This window comes from Sceloporus undulatus, chromosome 3 (assembly GCF_019175285.1).
Source record: "Sceloporus undulatus isolate JIND9_A2432 ecotype Alabama chromosome 3, SceUnd_v1.1, whole genome shotgun sequence".
NCBI lineage: Eukaryota > Metazoa > Chordata > Lepidosauria > Squamata > Phrynosomatidae > Sceloporus > Sceloporus undulatus.
The window spans coordinates 194,700,310-194,722,217 of NC_056524.1; the positions used below are offsets into that span (position 1 = coordinate 194,700,310).

The 21,908-nt window shown below is 38.3% G+C and overlaps 1 protein-coding gene across 1 annotated transcript in view; it reads left to right on the forward strand.

The window, feature by feature from the left end:
• Nucleotides 1-21,908, forward strand: part of ATE1 (arginyltransferase 1) — a 120,644-nt gene that overhangs the window by 24,098 nt on the left and 74,638 nt on the right. Inside the window, 1 exon segment of the mRNA XM_042457572.1 lies at nt 12,794-12,826. Coding sequence (XP_042313506.1) covers nt 12,794-12,826 — 33 coding nt within the window.

The following is a 21,908-nucleotide window of genomic DNA, read 5'->3' on the forward strand; positions in this document are numbered from 1 at the left end:
TTGGTATCCATGGGAGGCCCTGGAACCAAACCCCAGCGGATACCAAGGACCCACTGGTAAGCTTCTACTTTATTTTTTAAATCGGAGTTTACTGGTGATCCGAACTTGGGGAAATTTTGGTTAAACTTTGGGAAACAAACCATAAGAACACAGTGCCTTAGGATTTCAGCTTATTAACAAGAGTCATTTGAAGACCTTTTTAAAAAGGTCCCTCCTAAGCCTAATTACACCAGAACCTAGTGAAACTCATGGAAGCAAAAAGATTGAGGAGTGTTTTTTTTTTTATACTATGGAACTCCTAGGTCCTGTGGGTAGAGTATGTGGCCCCTGGACTTGCGAAGGTTGTCCATCCCTGTCATATATGGTGTCTGTTAGATATGCAAAGATACATTGGCAGCTGTGTTCTTCCAGATATGCTATGTCTGCAGCTTCCTTGATCATATGCCATTGAAAACGATAGTGAGGGCTGATGGGAGAAGCTGCATTCCCACAACATCTGGAAGATTGTTATGTACCACCCTGGTAGAAAGTAGTTTTTATTTGCTCAGCCATATATATATTTGTGTTTTTTTGTTAGAAAGATTTTCTTGTATTTGTTTTTATTGTAATTGTACTTTCTTTGTAGCCTTTTCTGTAAACCTTGCCAACTGAAATGAGGGAGGGTAACAGTGCATTAAAAAAATAACATTTGATCATAATTAGAAAGAGTTTTAGAAAGAAAAAATAAATGAAGCAGTCTTTATTGCATGGATGAGATGGATATTATCTGCTAAGACACAATTTAAAATCTTTAAATTGCACTTCAGCCTAAGTTTAAATTTGCAATGCCTTCTAAATAGCCTTATTTTTAAAAAAGGAATTGATTATGCTCTGTAACAAAACAATCAAGAAATAAATGAATGCCACATAGAACTGATACTACGTCAGAAAGAGCTGTTCCAGGGTGATAAATAAACTTCTGAGTTGGGGGGGGGGGGTTGGCTGCATTTCAGTAATGGTTCATATGCTGATCCTTCCTCGACTCTGCTCTCAATAAGAACAGATTATTTTTAAATCTAGGTTTTGTAACTTTTTATACCTCACTGGAAAAGGAATTTGTAATCCTCTGAATTCTCTTTTCTCTGGGATCTTTAAAGACACCTAATTTCTTATAAAACTATGGTTTCATAGAAGTGTATTGTTTCCATTAAATAATGCAAACTTGTTTATATTTGACGCTCAAATATTTCAGGAATTATGTAATTCATGTAAATTAACATCTGGGATAGTTTTTTAAAATCGCAAATGGAGAAGATATAAGATGTAGATACCGTAAGTTATTTTATAATTTTTAAATGAAATTTTTGGTTATAAAAGGGTGTATAAATGTGTTAATGTTCACTTTAGTCCACTGATCTTTTAGTACACTGATAGGCTGTCTGTTGTCAATTGCAGTGTAATCATAAACATGTATACTTGGAATTAAGCCTCCCTGTGTTCAGCAGGAACTATTCCTAGAAGATATATGTAGGATCCAACCTTAATTTATTGCTTCTAATAATATTAATTAATAATATAATTAACAGTGAAAAAAATCCTCCAATAAAATTAAGGATCAAGATTGCATGATATTCTCAGAACAGTTCAGCTTTTGAACAAAGATATATGTTTTGTCACTGAATCCAAATGTAAATTTGCTTTTAAATTTACAATGTGATGTCTCAGTGCAATAACTAGTTGTTCTTTAATGCAAGGTACAGCCCAGTTTTATCCAGGTTTTAGATGAAAAAATTATTCAGGGACTAAACGCATTTTCTGTTCATCTGAATTTGCCATTTTTATTCTAAATTTAACTTTCACATTTGTCATACTAAATAGAAACCACTAACTCTTGTTGTTAACAAAGGAGCTGTATCTTCATCTTTCAGTTTGATTCCCTCCCCTTTCAGCATTTGGTTTCATATACAGAACAGCACTATTGAGAACCCAGTCACAGTACTTCTGCCCTAACATGGAAAGCTATTTGAAAATAGGACACAGTTGTGGAATATTTTATACTTGATACTCTATTTTTTTTCTTGGAAATCTGCATCCAAGACATTCTCACCTTAATGCAAATTTTGAGATAAATTAACCCAGGTAAACAGCAGCTTTGTGTTTGCATGCACATAGCCATTAAGAATACAAATGTTGAAGCAGCTGCTCTGTGCAGGCTTAGTTAGGAGAAAGCCCCATGGACTCTGCAAGACTTGCTTCTCAATAAATATACAGAGGATTTTGCTGAGAAAATAAATTAAATGATACAAGGTAGATTGGTAACCCTGAAGAATAGCACCTTGATTGAAAGCACTATGGTGAGATTCCTGCACTCTCATTGTTGTATCCAAACTAAGTTAATAACATTCTGGTCCCATTGAAGCTGGTGAAACTTAACTCATGGCTAACTTCATTGCTTTCTGCATGATATTAATACAATTGAGTTTGGATTTATACAACTGATTTTGGTATCTAAAGTGGGATACAGTGAGGGGGCATGATCTAGTTTTGTTGTTTATTAGGTCTGGATAAGTTTGACAGAAGCATGGCACCAAATGAAGCAGTCTGAAAAGAAATTGATTTTAAATATGGGCAGAAGTGTTTTAATTATGGGAATATTTGGGAGAAGAGGAATAAATACTAATTACTAGGGTGCTGAATCAAAGATGTCCTGGAACAAAACTGAGTTTGTAAATGTAGATATCTGATAGAAGTGAGAAATACAACCTGAGTATAAACACTTGAAAATAGGGTGAGCATAATATGTAATAATATGACTGAAAAATACTGGGTGGTGATTTTCATAGATTCCATATACCTTTCTTGGTAATGGTTTTAGAAACTTGTATGATCACTTACCAAGTAAGTGTGCCAACTCTGATCTTATTTACATTTTAATCTTTCTGTCTTGGAACAATCCTTAAATCATGCATTCAAAATAACTTTCCTGTTTTCCTACGAAAATAGGAAAACATATCTGTTTTAAATACTTTTAATGTTTATCAAGACGTGATCTTTTCAGCCCTTCATCTTCAATAATTTTTGAAGCTACCACTTGAAAGCTGAGTGGGTAAGAACATGCTGTTTAAGTTGCAGTCCCCTATGCGAGGCTGTTCTGACAATGATATGGGGTTCCTGACAGTTAAATAGGCTGTTAGTCTTTGCTTAAAGTAGTACCTTAATGGAATGGAATTTCCTCTGGTAGATTACTACCTTCCATAAGCAAGCACACCAGTGTTCACTATATGATGTTAGGTGCTTTTGCAGTTCTTTAAATATATGGTACAAGTTTGGAAGAGATTTAAAACAGTGTTATGACGCTGCTACTCAGAAATTTATTTCTTTTAAGCCAAGTGTGTAGCAGAAAAGGTATATTGCTCCAAGCAAATGTCTACACCTCTTAATGGCTCATTTGCATCAATATATATAGACCCACATCTATTATTGTTTACAGAGAAAATACTTTTTTATCACTAGTTCAAATGGTAGTGAATGGAAATCATAACTATCAGTTTGTAACTTGTGTCTCCTAATCATATTCACTAGTTGTAATCCAGACAAATGATAAAAGTATGTTCTCAATTTTTTTTTGTGCTTTTGTTACAGGAATATCATGTCATTTCTGTCTGTGCCCTCTCCCCTTGTTTTTTTAATGGAAACTTGCCATGACATGTGCCCTAGAGTTAATATTTAGAAGGCTAAAAGTAAATGTATGTAGGAACTCAGATTAACGTATATCTCCATCTGTCTGGGTAGAGTGTGTGTGTGTGTGTGTGTGTGTGTGTGTGTGTATATTCAACAGTACTTGCATTATTTATGACCAACTCAAATAATTAACACCAGTTAGACCTTTTGTTTTGGGTAAGCATTGGCCTTTTGCTGTATTAAAATTAACTTGTAATTTTAAAACATGCATTTTCTGCAACCAAAATTGATCTGTTATTCTCCTTCTTCAAGAAGAATGGAACATCAAGTATATTATGTGTGTTCATATGGAATAAATCACACTACTTACATTGCTATATTGTAGTGCTGTTTTTTTCTTAAATCCTTATTGTTGATTATTCAGAACTAGAATTATGCCACTGTTTGTGCTAGCAAAGTGTGCTGTGAGTTTATATTGGATTACAATTTACCTGAAAATGTCCTTCTGCCTTCTATTACTGCCTTTGATAAGTGTTACTATTTTGAGGCTGCCATATGCAGTTTCCATAATGCCCTTTTTGTTAAAATGAACTTTTGGGTAAGTCCCTTTATGGTATTCTGTGTCTTCTGAAGAAACAGTTTACATCTGCAGGGTAACCAAAACAAACCAAGTGGCAATTACACCAGTTAGAAAACATTTCCATACATGATCATAAGTCTGACAGTAGTTCTCTCAAATAGCCACAGTTAACCATTTTATTGCTATTCAGCCTTACTGAAGCAAGCATTCTACTCCACTACTTTTGGCATATTTTATAATGACAAGTTTATAGGAAAAAAATAGTGTGTTGCTCACTTTCCACTGCAAAACTGGACATGCTCCTTACCTTAGGCTTAGTCAAATATTTATTTTGGAAGGAAATTTATTTAAAGACCTACAAAAATATTCACTCTAAAATGCTGCAGTAATATGGCTCAACTGGTTGTGAATAGTCTTTTCCTTTCTTCATCTCTCTCCCCACCCCCATATGACACTAAGTGTTTAAATATGAAGGCTGAAGTGACTAGAAGGTAAAGGAAAAGAAAACATGGGTACATATTGAGAATATACTGGCCTGTGTGAGCACAGTTATTTTACTTCACACACACATATGCCTCATAATCTCCTTCTAGACTAAAATGTAATTTTTTTTGCTTATTTATTTGTATGCTATTAACAGAGTCCAGGTGTATGTTGTGAGGGTGAAAGCTCTGAAGTGGACATAAAGCTTCATTGAGCTTCCATCCTTATGGAATAGGTGAGTTATGTTGTGCTTCCTGTTGAAATGAGTGAGGAATCCTGTGCATGTAAGTATTCTGCACGATGGGTTGAAGTGAGGCAGTTTTTATCCACTGTTAACTCACATTTTAATCCCTCTTCCAATTTATTTTGCTTTCTTCACTTCCTCCATGCCCCCTACCAAGAGGGAGAACTTTTCTGAGTGTTTGTAGGAAGATCCTTGTACCCAAGGGCTCTTGGCATCCACTGGGATTGGGTTCCAGGACCTCCTGTGGATACAAACATTGGTGGATGCTCAAGTCCCATTATATACAAAGATATAATAAAGTGGTGCCTCTTAAATAAATGGCAAAATCAAGGTTTGCTTTTTCAAGTTTTAAAAATATGTATTTTCAAGCCATGGATTGTTGAATCCGTGGATGCAGAATCCATGGATACTGAGTGTCGACTGTAGTTACAACTAATGTTATTGACAAGCTGCACAGTGACACAACCCAATGTGGCATCAGAAGAGCCACTAATGAGAACAGGGCATCAGAAGAACCACAGCTATATCACTTGATTCCTCAAAAGACAGCAATAATAATGACCACCATTTTTGGCCCTTTTGTTAGCCAGAAAAAGGAGAAAAAAGCTTCTAGAGTGATAGAAAGTACTTAACAATCCAGAAGACACAACACAAAAGGAAATGGGAGAGGGGGGAGGGAAGAAATCTTAAAGGACTGAAAGACAGCCTGTACATAAATAATACATTGTAAGGATCTCTTCTGACAGGGGTTAAGAAGCGCATTCCCTGCATCTCTCCCTAGCCTGACCAATGGATGGAGCCAAGGTGCTTTTTCTCTTCCCATGGTGATGATTATGGAAGGCATAGGATGTAATTTTCCAAAGTCCTAGACATCCTGCGTACTGCAGAGGAAAAAGTGAGCTGCACGTGAGCTCTGCATTCATCTGACAACTTTGGGGCAAAACAGATGGTCCTGATAGAGCAGTGTCCAGCTGTTGCTTTGAGCGCCGAATCGGGGCTGCAGCAACCACATGCTATGGCCCTAATCCGGCGTTTTTCCAGCCCCAAAAGAAGCTGCAAAATGATGCTCCTTTTGGAGCTGGAAAAAGGGCACCTTTGCACCCATGGCGGCACTTTCCAGCGCTCCTTTCGGCATGTGTCATCTGAACGACACACCAAAGGAGCGCCATTACGCCGCTTGCCATGCGGTCATTTGGGCGGCGTGATGGTGGCATGAGGGTGGAGTTGGGGCATGTGTCAGGCAGCCTCCCTCCCCCATTTCACCCTTAAGTTGGCCCATTTGGCCGATCTGTTTAGCCCCTTCGGTTCTTTGTAGGCTTAGCAAGTATTTTATGTACTAAAAGCATGCACGAAATCCCTTACTTTGCAGTACTACTGACTGCATCCTTTTTTCTGTTTCTTGGTGGAGTAAAAAGAGGGCAAAAGTATCATTCTCTCTGATAAAGGTCAGCGACCTGCTGGTTGTCAGTGCACCTTCCTCAACATCCCAGCAGCACTCTCCCTCTACCCTTCAAACAATTTAATGCCAATCAAACTGTTTAGGGTCATTTGCTATTGCTTTGCCACATCTGATTGCCTACATGACAAGTTATTAAGCAGGTGGGGGGAATAATTGAAAATAACAAGAAACAAACTTGCAGCATACAAAAAGAAAAGCAGTCAGAAGCTTCCAGGCAATGTTTCAGTTTTGACGAGGATCCCTTTTTTATGCTTAAAAGGATTATGAGTGTTTAGAACAGTCTTAATGAGAACATTATTAGGTTTTCTGAGCTCCCAGACTATGGTAGAAATCTGAGACATGGTGAATGTTATTCCCTCTGTAATTAATGTGAAAAACTCCAGCAGAAACTGAATTTGGTTGTGGGAGGTAAGGTAGACTTTGATTGTTTAATTCAAATTGCACAAGTGTATTTAAAAAAGAAAAAATGTCCAGAAACAAGGAAGAAGTAGGGCAGGGATGTCAGCTTGTGTTTTCTGAGTTTAGTCATTCAGGATGGGTCTAAAATATAGAAAACAGTGTACTTGATACTATTTGTCACTGTTTGTGCTTAAAACATTGAGTTGGCATATGGGTATCACAATATTTTGACAATAAAGAGCTGGGGTGATCCTAAATCTTTATTTCTGTAGCCTCTTGTTTTCCAGGTGGTGAGGGGAGACGAGAACCTTGATTAACTGCATCTATAATAATTTCATCTGAACTTGGAAAATCTTGGTTAATCTTAATAGACTAATTTCAACAAACCACAGTTAAGATTAATTGCAGCTCAGATAACACTAAACTGTGCTTAATCAAAAGTAAATGGTTATGACTGATACTTTGAGAATACTTTGGAAGAAGGGGATCTCATTGGGTCTGAGGTTTACTGCAGCTTCTTCCTGTCCAGACTTAGTAATTAAAAACTAGGAGACCAGGAAAACAACATAGCCCTTACTTAAAATATAGGGTGTATGGCATCATGCTGCGCTGCTAGCTTAAAGTAGCGTTATTCTGGTAGTGTTTTCATCTTTGTACAAGTGTTGCAATCCAATAATACATTTTCCTTGTGCAAGTAACTGAATTGTCAAAACATCAGCAAAATTAAAAACTGAGTGGTGCTGTTAGCAACCATGTTTGATTGTGATGCTGGACTAACTGAAACATGAGCTAAAATATTTATCTTGGGTTAGCGCAAGACAGGGAATTATGTAGTCCTCTAGATGTTGTTGGACTGCAGTTTCCAGAATTCTTCATCGTTGGCTATGTTGGTTCAGGCTGCTGGGAAGTGCAGTTCTGACACATCCTGAGGGCTGCACAATTTTAAATTATCTTTTGCTTTTTAGCTTATGCCTTGTCAGTTTTGCACGGGAGATAGATTGGAGCAGCAGTATTTCAGTGATCATCCTTCTCCTCAGTACAGTCGGCCCTTCACGTTTGACTTTTGTGGAGTTGATTATTCACAGGTTTGATTAATATGTTTTCTCAAGGAATCTCTAGGTCCTCCAGCATGACTCTGTGTCCAACGTTCACTAGAAGTCGTGCTGGAGGACCCAGATGTTCCTAGAGAGTACATTTCTCTAGGCATTTTTAAGTCCTCCAGCACAATTCTATGGTCAGCTTCCAGCGGATGTTCACACAGATTTGCATTGGAAGACCTAGAGATTCCTAGAGATGCGTTCTCTCCTGTAAAAAAAAATTAGTGTTTTTTTATTTACAGATTTTCCACTTTCATGGGGGTCCTGTGCCCCTAACCCTAGCAAATGTGGAGGGCCAACTGTATTGATTTGATTGTAATAAAGTAGCAGCCATAACACTACACATACACCCATTAGAAAAAGAAAAGCATACACGTAACAAAGCAGTGCACATAGGTATAGAAGCATTTGAATGATACAAGAGTCTATTTTCAAGCTTCTTTATTGGATCCTTTGGACTGTTTCTTTGAGGGCACAATATTTTAAGCTTGAAATCAATCAAAATTGGTCCAGTGAAAAGTATTACTTTTCTACTACTCAAGAGGACTATAGAGCAATGAACACACTTCATAACTTTAATAAATTCTATGTTAACTTGAAATAAATGAAAGTTGTTCTTGTGTGCCATCAAGCCATTTCCAACTTACTTAAGGTGAACCTAACACAGTTTTCTTGGCAAGATCTGTGCAGCGGGGCTTTACCTTTGCCTTCCTCTGTGACTGAGAGAGTGTGACTTGCACAACCTCACCCAGAGGGTTTCCATGGTTGAGTGGGGATTCGAACTCTGGTCTCCAGAGTTGTAGTCCAGTGCACAAATCAATACATGGAAGTAAAACATTACACAAAAATGTCTGGAAAGTGAGAACATGTTTAAAAAGTATTTTGGCATTTACTAACAATTGAAAGCTAAAATTAATAATCTAGAATAGTACTTTCAGTATCAAATATATGTTACTTTTCTTCTAGTGCCATTTATTTAAAAAATTAACTATAACAAATCACAAAGGTCTATGAGTAAAAAGCACAACAGTACAGATGCTTAGTAACTGATCCATATCTCAGATATTTGATACTTTGAAATTTGTATTAATATCCTTCTATGATACTCTCAGAGTCAGGGTTATAATTAGAATAATGAAACCAACAATTTTCTCTTGCCTTTGTCATAAAACTCAGATTATTCAGTCTTTCAGAGTTGCGAACTCTGAAAGTGCTAACTATAGATGATCCCTTGTCTTCAGTGATGGCTTAGACTTAGGCTTATAGAAGTCTCCTTTTTAATTGTCAAAAGGCTTGTCTAAATATTTACTAACTATTTGTAGGTTAATTAGAGCTTTCTTTCACTTACAGGCATAGTGTAAGAGCCCCAATTAGATATTAGAAAATAAAAAAGTACTATGTTTTTTCAAAGATTTTACCTCACTTATATTTATTTTATTTATATTATCTTATTTTGATATATGATATGATGTTACGGAAAAACTTAAGTAGCACAACATCTTATGACTCCTTAAGGACTGACAGGTTTGTGTGTGTGTGTGTGTGTGTGGCATATGTTTTCATGGTATTGAAATAATATGATTAAAAATTAATTTAATGTGAGCATGAAGCATATTGAACCTGTGTTTCGGCAACGGATCTCTTCCGGCGGGTTTATCCCCTGGATTCTGTATAAGAGATTATGGTTAATGCTCCACCCCTGATCATGATTGTATAACCATTTGATGATTGGATTTTAAGGAACTAATAGGAATGTGTAATTCAGTATTAGTATTGTATAGATCGTTTTTCTGTTTTGTACTGTATTATTTTAATGATGTAATCCTGCTTTAATCCTTGGGAGAGGATTATTATTATTTAATGTTGCTGATGCCTGAATTACAGTCAGCCCTCGGTGTCCACAGACTTGCTAGCCACAGATTTGAGTATCTGTGGGTGGGAAGCCTGCTTTGTCCCCAATGGTGGCATATGCGTGAGGCTGTGCTGCCATTAGGGACAAAGGGATGGGTGGGTGGGCTGTGGAGGGGGATCAATGTACAACTCCCAGCAGGGTGAATGGAGGGCAGTGGTGAGCACAGGGACGGGGAGCCCCAACCTCTCTGCTCCTCTCCGGGCAATGGTGGCTGTGGAAACCATAGAGGAGCAGGCAAGTGGCTTCCAAGGTGCACCATTGCCTGGAGGGGAGTACAGAGGTCAGGACTCCCTCTCCTCATACTCCCCACTTTCCTCCCGTTTTCCCGCTGGGAGTCAGCCCTTTGTCCCCTCATGCACATGCCGTACTGGGGACAAGGGAACTTGAGCATTCACAGATTTTGGTATCTGCGGGGGGTGGTGGTGGTGGTCCTGAACGGGATCCCCTCTGGATACCAAGGGTTGACTGTTCTTTATTGGTTTTTGCTTACCCTAAGAGCTGGAAGTGAACAGCAAATAAAGATTCCTAACATCTTTATAACATTATAATTTACCTATAATTTAAGTTCAGTAGGTTCACCTATGGACCTAAGATTTTGGGCAATATGATATCTGAACAGAGTAGTGTAGTGTGGAGACATGGGGGGGGGATAAGATGATTTCGTTAAACATGGGGATAGAATGTCTTGCAGTATACCCTAGCCTTGTGAACAGATATCTATCCTGACATGTTTTCGTGCATGTACAGATTATAGACTGATCAGAATGCACCATAGTTTTAGGCTAGAAGTACCAATTATAAGGTAAAAGGTGGGAGAATCCCAGCCTATTGTTTTCTCTGTACTACCAGTGTAGTCTGGGGAACATTTACTGTGGAAGATTGATTGATGGGAAATGGGAACATATGGATGAGGGATGGACACAGAATTGTATGGGTAGAGAGTCACCCAGTTTGAGATCCTACCACTGTCTACAGCATGCCTCATATAGCTTCCTTGAATACTGCTTTCTTGAACATTTATCCAAAATGATTTGTGGCACCTTGTGCATTGAATACTGTCCCACTTTTTTTTAAAGTACAGTCAGCCCTCTGCATCCACAGATTCTTTATCCACTGCTTGAAAATATATATTCAAATCATATATATAATTCCGAAAAGCAAACCTGCAATTTCTTAGCAGTGGAAGGGAGTGGGTAGGCAGTACAGAATATGAAGAGTCAGCTGCACTGGACTCCTGGGCAAAGGCAAAGGCACTCCAATTGAGAGCACGCCCTCATTTCCCTCTGACCAAGCTGAGACGAGCTGCATCTCCATGGTCAGTATCACCTCTCTTCTCCTAGTAAGCAAGAGTCCTTCCCAGAGCTTGACAGAGGAAGGCTGCATAACTGTGCATACAGAGCCACATACAGACAGGATCATGGCCATTGTATACAAACAGAATATATGTAATTATGTCACAAACCACACATTTGAAATAAATATCTTAGATACCTCCATGCAGTAGTTTTCTTAGTTCTGTTGCAAACTATCAATGTCTTGTGTGTGTGTACGCCTTCAAGTTGTTTCTTACTTAGATCTATCCATAAAGTATTTTTCTTAGACCTATTCCTTTAAAACTCTTTTCTGCTTGATCCTTGAATCAGTGTTATAGTTTTTGTTGTTGTGTGCCTAGATGTCATTTCTGACTTGTGGTGATCCCCTCTCAGGGTTTTCTTGACAACCATGTTCAGAGTGGGTTTGTCTTTCCTTTCTCTGAGGCTGAGAGAGTGTGACTTGCCCAGGATCACGTATTGGATTTCCATTGACAAGCAAGGACTTGAACCCTGGTCTCTAGAATCATAGTCTGACTCAAACCACTACACTATGCTGGCTCTCTGAATCAATATACTGACTGGAAATTGAAATTTGGGTTCTTTTTAGATTTTCTTGGCAGCTGGCTATATCTGATTGTGGACTTCTTCACAAATACATTGATGTGATTTTTCAGGAGTTTAGAAAAGACAAATACATTTAAAAATAAACTGTAACATTAGCTAACAAAAACTGTTCAGGATCTTACCTCAACCGTGAAAAAGTTACTGTTTGGACTACAGCCTTGAGAAACGTACAGCCAATATGATCAATTGCCATAATGACCAGGAGATTCTGGGAATTTCAGTGAGCATTTAAAGAGAAGAATCCATGTAGGATGTGCAATACTGCAGATTTTGCTGTCCAGCCATATTTGGTCTTTTCATTCGGAGAAACACTGGCAGTGGGGCTGGTGGTACTAATTGTACATGATTTTTCCCTCTTCCCTCATTTTGTCTTGGGAGAGATAAATGGAAGATTAGGGCTGCAGCCACACCACAGAGATAATCCAGTTGTAATTGCCATGGGTCAATGCTATGGAATTCTGGGAATTGTAGTTTTCTTGTGTAACCAGAACTCTTTGAAAGAGAAGGCTATATGTTTCACAAAAATACAAATCCAAGATTTTTATAGCACTGAGGCACTGGTGTCAAACTGGATTATTTCTGCAGTCCAGATGCAGCCCAGGTAATAGCCTTATCCTCTGACTGCTGCCTTGCCAAAATTATTTAACATTCTTAGCACCAGAATTTGTGAAGTTCATTGAAAAACTGTTCAATGTACAGCATAATACCAAAAAATAAATCTCCAAAAGCTGTGAACGTACAAGTACTACTTTATTCATATTGTAAGGCAATTTAACATGACAACTGTATTTATTATTTCCAAAGTTTACTGTGGCTCATAATGAGGAAACTTTATGATTTGCAGATTTAGTTTATGGTTAAATGAGGCATAATTTGCATTCCTGTAAACAGTAACACATAATAATAAATTTAAGATAAAAATCTTGTGTACTTACTTGTTTCTCTTTGTTTTGTTTATGTTTTGTTCCACGCTGAACATGTATCCTTGGTGACATGGAATCTAATAAATATACCTAATACAGTTTACACGGTTCCTCTGTGATTCTCCACTTGAGGTATGAAATCATCTTTGTTCTAAATATCTGCATTGCCTTAATACAAATTATGGTTTGTATCTTGTATGTTTATATTTATAATTATATATATAATCTAGAAAACTGAATATTTACAGGTCTGATAAGCATGATTCTTAGCATTTTATTTTGTTGTGATTATTTCTGTTCTTTGATGGTCTCTTCAAGTTTTGCATGCAGTTTTATTGGCAAGCACTATACTATGTGCTTCTCTCTTCTCTTAACATCTGGCTAGCTTCCCCCACCTCCCAAAACCTTGAATATCTTCCTTTAGATAAAGGGACAGTGGGCTACCTTTTAAAACAAATTTGCATTGGGTCTGTATGCAGATTATCTTAAATGTATTATTGATTTGTGAAAATAATTTATAACTTGATTAGTGTCTGTGACCTTCCCATTGTGCAAGTTATTCCCAAACGAATAGTTGGGCATGAATAAGATTATGGAAGCCTCCCTGTTTATTGACTTTCCTCCCCATCCTACCTTCGTATTCTCTCAGACTTGTTTTGTATCACATTGCTGAGACTGTATTTCCTTCCTGAAATGAAATTTGTGCAATTGTAAAAACATTTTTCCTAAGCTGTGTTTTTCTTTGCACAATTTACTTAATTTATCCAGTCCCCCCCCAGTAATTAGAGTGTGCTTTTGCACATCACATTCTTAATTATGTTCTTAGTTAGCCATTCAAAGTTTAAAATACATACTTTGTTTTCTGAGTACTTAGATGCTCATTGTAAGCCTTGCAAATATACAAATGCTCCAGATGAAGCACATATTTTCTCGCATGTCTTGAGAGGTGTGAAAATTCTACTTTTGTTGAGCCTGAGCCCAACCAAATTGATTGTATATATTGTTTTATTTCAAATGTTCAATTTCAAAATTGAAATATTTATATTACACCCTATATCACAGCATCTCAAGTGGCACATTAAACCATTAAACAAGTAAGCTATACTGTACATGCACATAGATTTGGCTGAAGTCATGAAGGCCCTAAAGCTTTTAATAAAAAGCCCATTTTAAATTGGTGCTAGGATCAAGTCAGTGTAGATGTCAATTGGACCTTATGGAGAACATGCCATAAGTAGGGTGCCATAGTGGAAGGCCCTGTCCTGCATCTTCCACAATGAATTATTTCCACTTGTGGAACACAAAAGACGGCCCCTCCAGCACACCTTAAGCAAGCATATACAGAGATAAGTGTACCTTCAGTATTGAAGGCTAGCCATTTATGCAGGGATGTAGCCAGGATTTTAGGAAGAGGGGAGTCCAGACTAAGTGCCACCATTATAATGGGGCTTGGGCACGGCGGCACAGCAGCACACACCATTCATTTTCCTAATGGAAGGGGGGGATCCGGACCCCAAGGACCCCCCCCCCTTGGCTACATCCCTGATTTATGGCTTTTAATGTTCTCAGCAAAGTTTTAAATTCAGATTGGAAGTGTATTGATAGTGTTCTGTGGTTTCTATATGAAATTTCAGTTAGCAGTCTAGTGATTGAATTTTGTGTTGTGTGCATCTTCGGAGTCATCTTTAAGTCCAACATAGACTCCATTGTAGTTAGATGTATTAGAAAGCTACCAGGGTATGAACTATTGTGGATAGTATCTTCCATAATGACAAATGACATAATGACATTTGACCAGTGTAATATTCTGCTAGCTGGATGGATGTAAGAGATGTGTCAGTTCAGCATCAAAGTTAAGCAAGTAAGTAGTATTTGCATTTACAGATACAGTGAACTTCGAATAGCTGATCCCTAGGAACAGAACAGCCAGAAGTCTGATAAATGTATGTTCAGTAAATGAACTTATTGTTGCCCTTTCATGACATATGTTACCACTTTAAAACGATTAATGGTTCATCAAGAGACTTTTAAAAGCTTAATGGTTTAAAGGTTGAAATGCGGTAAGGATCGTTCCCCCCCCCTTTTTTTTTAAAAAGGTATCCACTTGGCATTGCAAATTGTATCTGTTAAACTATCCTGGTGCCTGGCATCTGAGGCTTCTGAAATGCATTCCTTTCTCAACTCCATGCTTGCTTTTCTTCTTGAAGCAGTATTTAGCTCCTTGATCAAATTTAGTTTGTCTGATCTCCTTAATTAGGCATAACATGAGTATTTGAAACCCCATCAAAATTGGATTGATGAGGCAGTTTCCTGATACATAAGTATTTCCATTTTTCTTTTCCTTTCATCCATGAATGACTGGTTAATCTTTACTGGTACTTTCTGATGCAGACTCTATAATACAGACTGCTATTTGTGATACCTGGCAGAGGGCAGTTTGTAACACAGAGTAGTAGAAATGTACATGGGGCCCTGGTGAGCCTCAGTTCATGCATACCAACAGAAAATCAGTTTTTTAAAATTATATATATATACACACACACACACACTTATTATTATTATTATATCCTTGAGTGTCTTGTCTAGCCCTCCCCCCTACACTGGATACTGGAGTCTTATTAGCTCGAAGTCAGTCCCTTAAGTGCATTCAGATGGTACAGTTATTTTGTTAGCCTTGCCATTGCACTCTTTTTGCAGTTTGGTGACAAGGAAGACTTCACTTAAATGGATATAAGTGTGATTTAAAAATATATATATTTGGAAAGTTTGGATGAAAAAGACTACTGATCTGCTGAACGCTGTCTTGCATTGCCAAAAACAAATGTTCAGTTATCAAGGCAGAACATTTGCCTTACAATTTAAGGTGTTTAGGAAATATGTTAAGAAGAACATTAGCCTTACAGTTTAAAGATTTAAGAGATATTTTATGCTTTGGGACCTTCACCTTCCCTCCCTCCCCTCCTTTCTTATTTAAAATCTGAAATCAGCATTAAGTTTTTGAGCACAGTGTTTTGCTACAGAGTAAGAGCTAGTTTAAGGGTCAAGGCTTCAGATTACTTCATTTCAAATAGGTAAGAGGACTTTGTTTGTTGTAGGTCTTAAAGAGTTAACAACCACATGAGTGTAATGAAATTGTCAGGTTATAGTAATTGCACAGTAATTTGATATGCTGAGGTTTGAATAAAGCCATGTGTTGAGAGTTTGTTACTTTTCTGTGCTGAAACTACCCCCACCACTTTTACATTCCGGCAACCTGAAGGCTATGAAGGCTAATCGGGATCATTAGACTTAATAGGTAAAGAGCTTTTATCACCTCGTCAAGTTAGGGAGTAGATTTCAATTATTTTCCTTATTTTGTATGGCTACATGGATGCTTATGTACACTCCTAGTAAGGTTTATGTCTTGTTTTTTTTTCCTGCGATGTCTTTTATTGACATTTTGAATCTTGAATTGAATTTTGTGTGGCACTACTTGCACATGTTTTTGATTAAATGCAACAAAATAAAAAGGGTTGTATATCCAGGGCCATAAAGACTTTTGAAAGTCTCCATCTTAAAATAAACTCCATCTGTTACTTGCAAAGTATGCAACTTCTTTATCATGTACACCATAAATAATTTCAAAGATTGTGATGTGATGTGTGCATTTGTGGAATGCCTTCTATGACTTAATTTCAATGGATTGATCTGAAACTTGATAAAGTAGGAGAGATCACTCTGACGATTGTCTATATCACATGTGAGACAGAGTAAGATAAAGCTTAGTTACAGGAATTCAATTTTGGCAAGTGAACTCTAGCCGTTGACAGGTAGTGTCTCCTTCCACTACCGATAGGTGTTGCTGGAGTTACATTTTCTGTCTGGTTTCTTCGTAGAGATTCTTTCACGTAAGATTTCATTATGTTAGGTCAGACGGACATTCTAGCATATTGTACACTCCAGAACAAATATTTGTAGTTTTCCCCCTAAAAACAAATTCCCGATTAAATATTTACACTTAATTTCAGTAACACTGAGGTATGGAAACTACAGTGGCAAAGAATTTAGCAATTTCCAAAGAAGGATTAAATATCAGTATAACATTATTTTGCGGCAGACTGAATTATGGCACTGATTTTACAAGGAAATCATTGTGAGAAATAATTTAGTCGTTACCAAAAGAGGAAAAAGATATCATTATAAAATTATATTTGTTATTGCCAGATGATAATGCCAAACTCCACCTTTGGCTGGTGCCATTTTATGGCTAATTCTGCCCAATATTACATCTTTACCTGGTGGGCTTCAGGCATTTTTATTTCAAGGCTGTTCCAAGTGTAAAACGTATGAGAACCCCTGATTTAAAGCATGGTGCTCTAAACCACAGATTTGGGCTTTTGGGGGGAGGGGTCATCCCCTCCTCCTCTCCTCTTTGTGCTGTTACAAATGGCAATCTCTCTCCCTTCCTTGTTGTCTAATACACATCAATTGAATCTTTTAAAAAAATTGCCTTAAAAAGAATACTCCTGGGTGTGAATATAGTGTTCTGCAAAGATCTGCACATTTTGCATTCCATCAGATTCCTTAACAGTTCACATCTTGTATTACACTTTTGAGCCCTGTACCGTTTGCATTATATCAGGTTTCTTGTCGTATAGCTGACCCCCCCCCCCCCCGCCAAAGTGTAGGAAAAATACTGTATAGGAATAGAATTCCACTTTCCCTTTAAAGGAAAACCCTCCCCTCTAAATATTTCATACACATACCTGTGTGTGCATGCACATATACCGTAGAGAGGGCATGTCACTCTCTCACCTTGTAAACATCCACCCTCTTCCTCTGAGGCTCATATTTGATTCTGGCTGTATTTGCATCTGTTTTCTCATCACTGTCAGTTGTGTTTTTTTAAAAAAAGAATCCAACAGTGGCTGCTTTGTACATTGTAAGTAACATTTTCTGTATAATGTTGTTGTATATACCATTTCTCTAACTTTGACATATCTACATTTCCTAAGGTGAAGGTGGTAGAATTCAAAGATACAGCCGTGTTAGTCTGTAGAATCAGTATGTAGAGAGATCTTGTAGCACCTTTGATACCAAAAGAAAGAAGTTGGTAGCATGAGCTGAAGGTGGTTTCCTATCATGTTGAAAGCATTAGGAAAAACAGAGGAAGGAGCAGATTACAAGACACACTAGTCTTCAATCAAGATTTGCACAAAACAGTCACAACCAATGATGTGAGAGATGGGATTTATGAGACCTGGATATGCATACTTGGAAGGGATTTTTTTTGGAAGGGAAATCCAAAAAGCAAACCTTGATTTTGTCACTTTATGTAATGGATACCATTTTACTACACTGTTATATATAATGGGACTTGAGCATCCATGAATTTTGGCATCCATGGGGTGGGGGCTGGAACCAAACCCAGCAGATACCAAATGCATACTTGGAAGGGATATTTTTGCAAAAAAGGATGGAGCCCTAGACTGCAATTTAATTCAAGCTCTGTGAAAATTATGATTACGTTATTCCTTATAACAACTGTAAGCAGTGTACTTTTTGCTTATTAAGTTCTTAATCAGAAAACTATATCTTGAACAGTTCAAATCAGACTGATTGCCCTCTCACTAATTCTGAGGCCTGTGTTGTAATAACCAGAAAAAAGTTCTGCTGCTCATGATCTCCTGGAGAGTTAGTCATAAAATTTGACTGCATTCACATACTCTGGTTTTAATGTAAAAGCACTGGCAATCTGTAACATTGTCAGATTTACTGACTGAGAAGCAGCTCTTCCTGAATAATAATTTTGTATCATGAAATCCAAATAAATTAATATGGCATAAATAAACTAAGAAAAAGCAATTTGAGGTCAAAATAAACATGAATGTGTGCATAAGGGCAGAGGGGGAGTGGTATTTTAATGTAGAAATCTTAAATTGTCTGGTATACTTTTCTCATTCTCAAACTTACTTTTTTTCCTCTGACCAATTACACTAACTGAAGTACAGGTATACCTTGATTAACAGAGTAGATGTCTTCCTGGACATTCCTTCTTTAATAGAGGACTTGGTATCAGAGGCAGAAATAACACGGAAAGAAGAGGAAGGAATGGGTTCTTACATTACAGAAAAGTAGCAATTCCAACATGTTTCAGCAACCTATTTTTTAAATCTAAAACTGACAAGATGCATGTATGAAATTAAACAGATCAAGCAATCCATGCATGAACAATTTTTGACCCTCTAGATACCATGTGAAAGCACCTTCCAATGTGTACCAAGGGGTATTTTTTCATTCACCACTCTCCATGTTATGATTCACATTTTGTGGCGTAATGTATAGATCTGTGCTTTTTTAACATTCTGAGAGGTAGCTGGTGACGCAGGTTTATCTGCTTTCCTCTTTTGTCTCTGTTGTCTGGAGGCAGCTGCTGTTCTCCTGCCTATTGTAGGCTCAGACAGCTAGAGTAGGATTAGCTGACTAGAACATCCCATTCTTCCCCAGCTCAAGCTTTATTGTAGTCTTTATTGTAGACATAGTGCTGCAATCTGGCACCCAAAATCTTTGTTTCTCCAGCCCTCCTTCACCTCCCTGTGCTGATGCTGCTAAAAGGGTTTTAGCTAGAGCACAAGGTGAAAAAGTCTGAGGCTTTGTACAGTTGGACCTCCATATTCATGATTTCAACCATATACTTGAAATCGTGAAAATATTAAAAAGAAACAAATCCAAAAAGCAAACCTTGATTTTGTGACTTTATGTAATGGACACCATTTTACTACACTGTTATATATAATGGGACTTGAGCATCCATGAATTTTGGCATCCATGGGGGTGGGGGCTGGAACCAAACCCAGCAGATACCAAATGTTTGGGGCCAGAAGTGTTTTGGATTTTGGAATAGCTGTATTTGCATATGCATACAAAATGAGAGATTTTGGAGATGAGGCCCAAGTCTAAACACAACATTCATTTATTATTATTATTATTATTATTATTAACCTTTATTTATAAAGCGCTGTAAGTTTACACAGCGCTGTACAACAATTTTTTTTTAGTCAGACGGTTCCCTGCCCTCAGGCTTACAATCTAAAAGACACGACACAAAAGGAGAAGGGAGTGGTGGTGGGGAATAGGATCAGGTCCAGCAGATCTTTTCCACCTCCGAGGCCTGGACCAAGGCAGATGGATTGGAGGAAGGGCTTGGCTTCTTGATGGATGGTTAGAAGGAGGCTTCCTGGGTCAGAGAGGGTCTCACCTCTGGGAATGCTTCTCTAAACAATATAGTCTTTAATTCAGTTTTGAAACTGGGCAGAGAAGTGATGAGGTGTGCATGTGGGGGAAGAAGGTTCCAGGAGTAAGGGGCAGCAAGCGAGAAGGGACGAATTCGGGAGGGGGCAGTGGTAGTCCTACATTGTGACAGGAGACCCTGACTACCAGAGCGGAGGGTGCGAGTAGGAATGTAAGAAGAAAGAAGGTCAGATAAGTAAGGAGGGGTCAACCCATGGAGGGCTTTGAAAGTCAGTAACAAAAGCTTGTACCGGATGCGAAAGGGGAAGGGGAGCCAATGAAGGGAGGATAAAAGAGGAGAAACATGGTCAAAGCGGCGAGCGGATGTGACAATACGGGCAGCTGAATACTGGACAGATATTAAAGGATGGAGGTGTGAAAGAGGAAGCCCTGTTAGAAGGAGGTTACAATAATCTAGTCGCGAAACCACTAGGGCATGGACTAGAGTCTTGGCAGTAGAGATTGAGAGAAATGGACGGATCTTGGCAATGTTGTGGAGAAAGAATCTACAGGTCTTTGCGGTGGCCTGGATCTGGGGAATAAATGACAGAGAAGAGTCAAAAATGAAGCCAAGACTGCGGGCTTGATGAACCGGTTGAATAGAAGTGTCATCGACAGAAACAGAAAAGGAATAATGAAGGGTGGGTTTAGGTGGAAAGACGAGAAGCTCAGTCTTAGACATGTTGAGCTTCAAGCGCCGAAGCCGCATCCACTGAGAGATGGCAGTCAGACAAGAAGAAACTTGCTGTTCAAGCCCCGTCGAAAGGTCAGGGGTGGAGAGATACAGCTGAGTGTCATCGGCATACAAATGATAGGAGAAACCAAAAGAACTGATGAGTTTACCTAGAGACAGTGTGTATAGAGAGAACAGAAGGGGACCCAAGACAGAGCCCTGGGGAACTCCAACAGATAGCGGAACAGAGGATGAAGTCTGACCACCCGTGACCACTGCAAAAGATCTATCTGACAAGTAAGATTTAAACCAGTCGAGAGCAGAGTTGGCGAACCCAAGGTCAGAAAGTAAATCGACCAGGAGACAGTGATCAACAGTGTCAAAGGCTGCAGACAAATCGAGAAGAATGAGAATAGAGTAGAGGCCGTTTGCCTTGGCCCGCAAGAGATAATTTGAGAATAGCTGTATTTGCATATGCATACAAAATGAGAGATTTTGGAGATGAGGCCCAAGTCTAAACACAACATTCATTTATGCAGGGACGTAGCCAAGGGGGGGGGGGTTTTTGGGGCCCGGGCCCCCCCCCTCCATTAGAAAAATGAATGGTGTGTGCTGCTGCGCCGCTGCACTCAAGCCCCATTATAATGGTGGCACTTAGTCTGGAAACCCCCCCCCTTCCTAAAATCCTAGCTACGTCCCTGATTTATGTTTCATATACATATTATATACATAACCAGAAGGTAATTTACACAGAATTTTCAATATTTTGTGCATGAAACAATGTGTGCACTGAACCCTCAAAATGCAAAGGTGTCAGCCACCTATGGTGAATTTTCAAGTATTTTGCATTTTGAAATTCTGGGTAAGTGAGACTCAACCTGTAGGTCCTTCTTTGTGTCACTGTCAAGTGGTCAGAATACTGTAAAATGTAATATTTCAGTGAGAAGCATTATCCTGGAATTTCTGTTTGATTTAAAGTCAGACTAATTTTGATATTAAATCCATACTGTGCAGTTTAAGATCATTTCTTTTTCTGGGTTGGTGAGAGGAGAAATTGACACAACATGAGTTTCTCCCATTACTACCCAGAGACGGGTAGGAAGACCAAACAAGACTCATGACAGCCAAAGAAATAGGTTTAAATTTTCCCTCATATCGCTTTGCATCTAGATATTCAACCTCACCATGCATTTTAAAGTATTCCTTTGCGCTGGTGGACTTCTCTTTTTAGACTCCATGCAGGCACCCTTAATTTTTACATTTTTTTAAAAA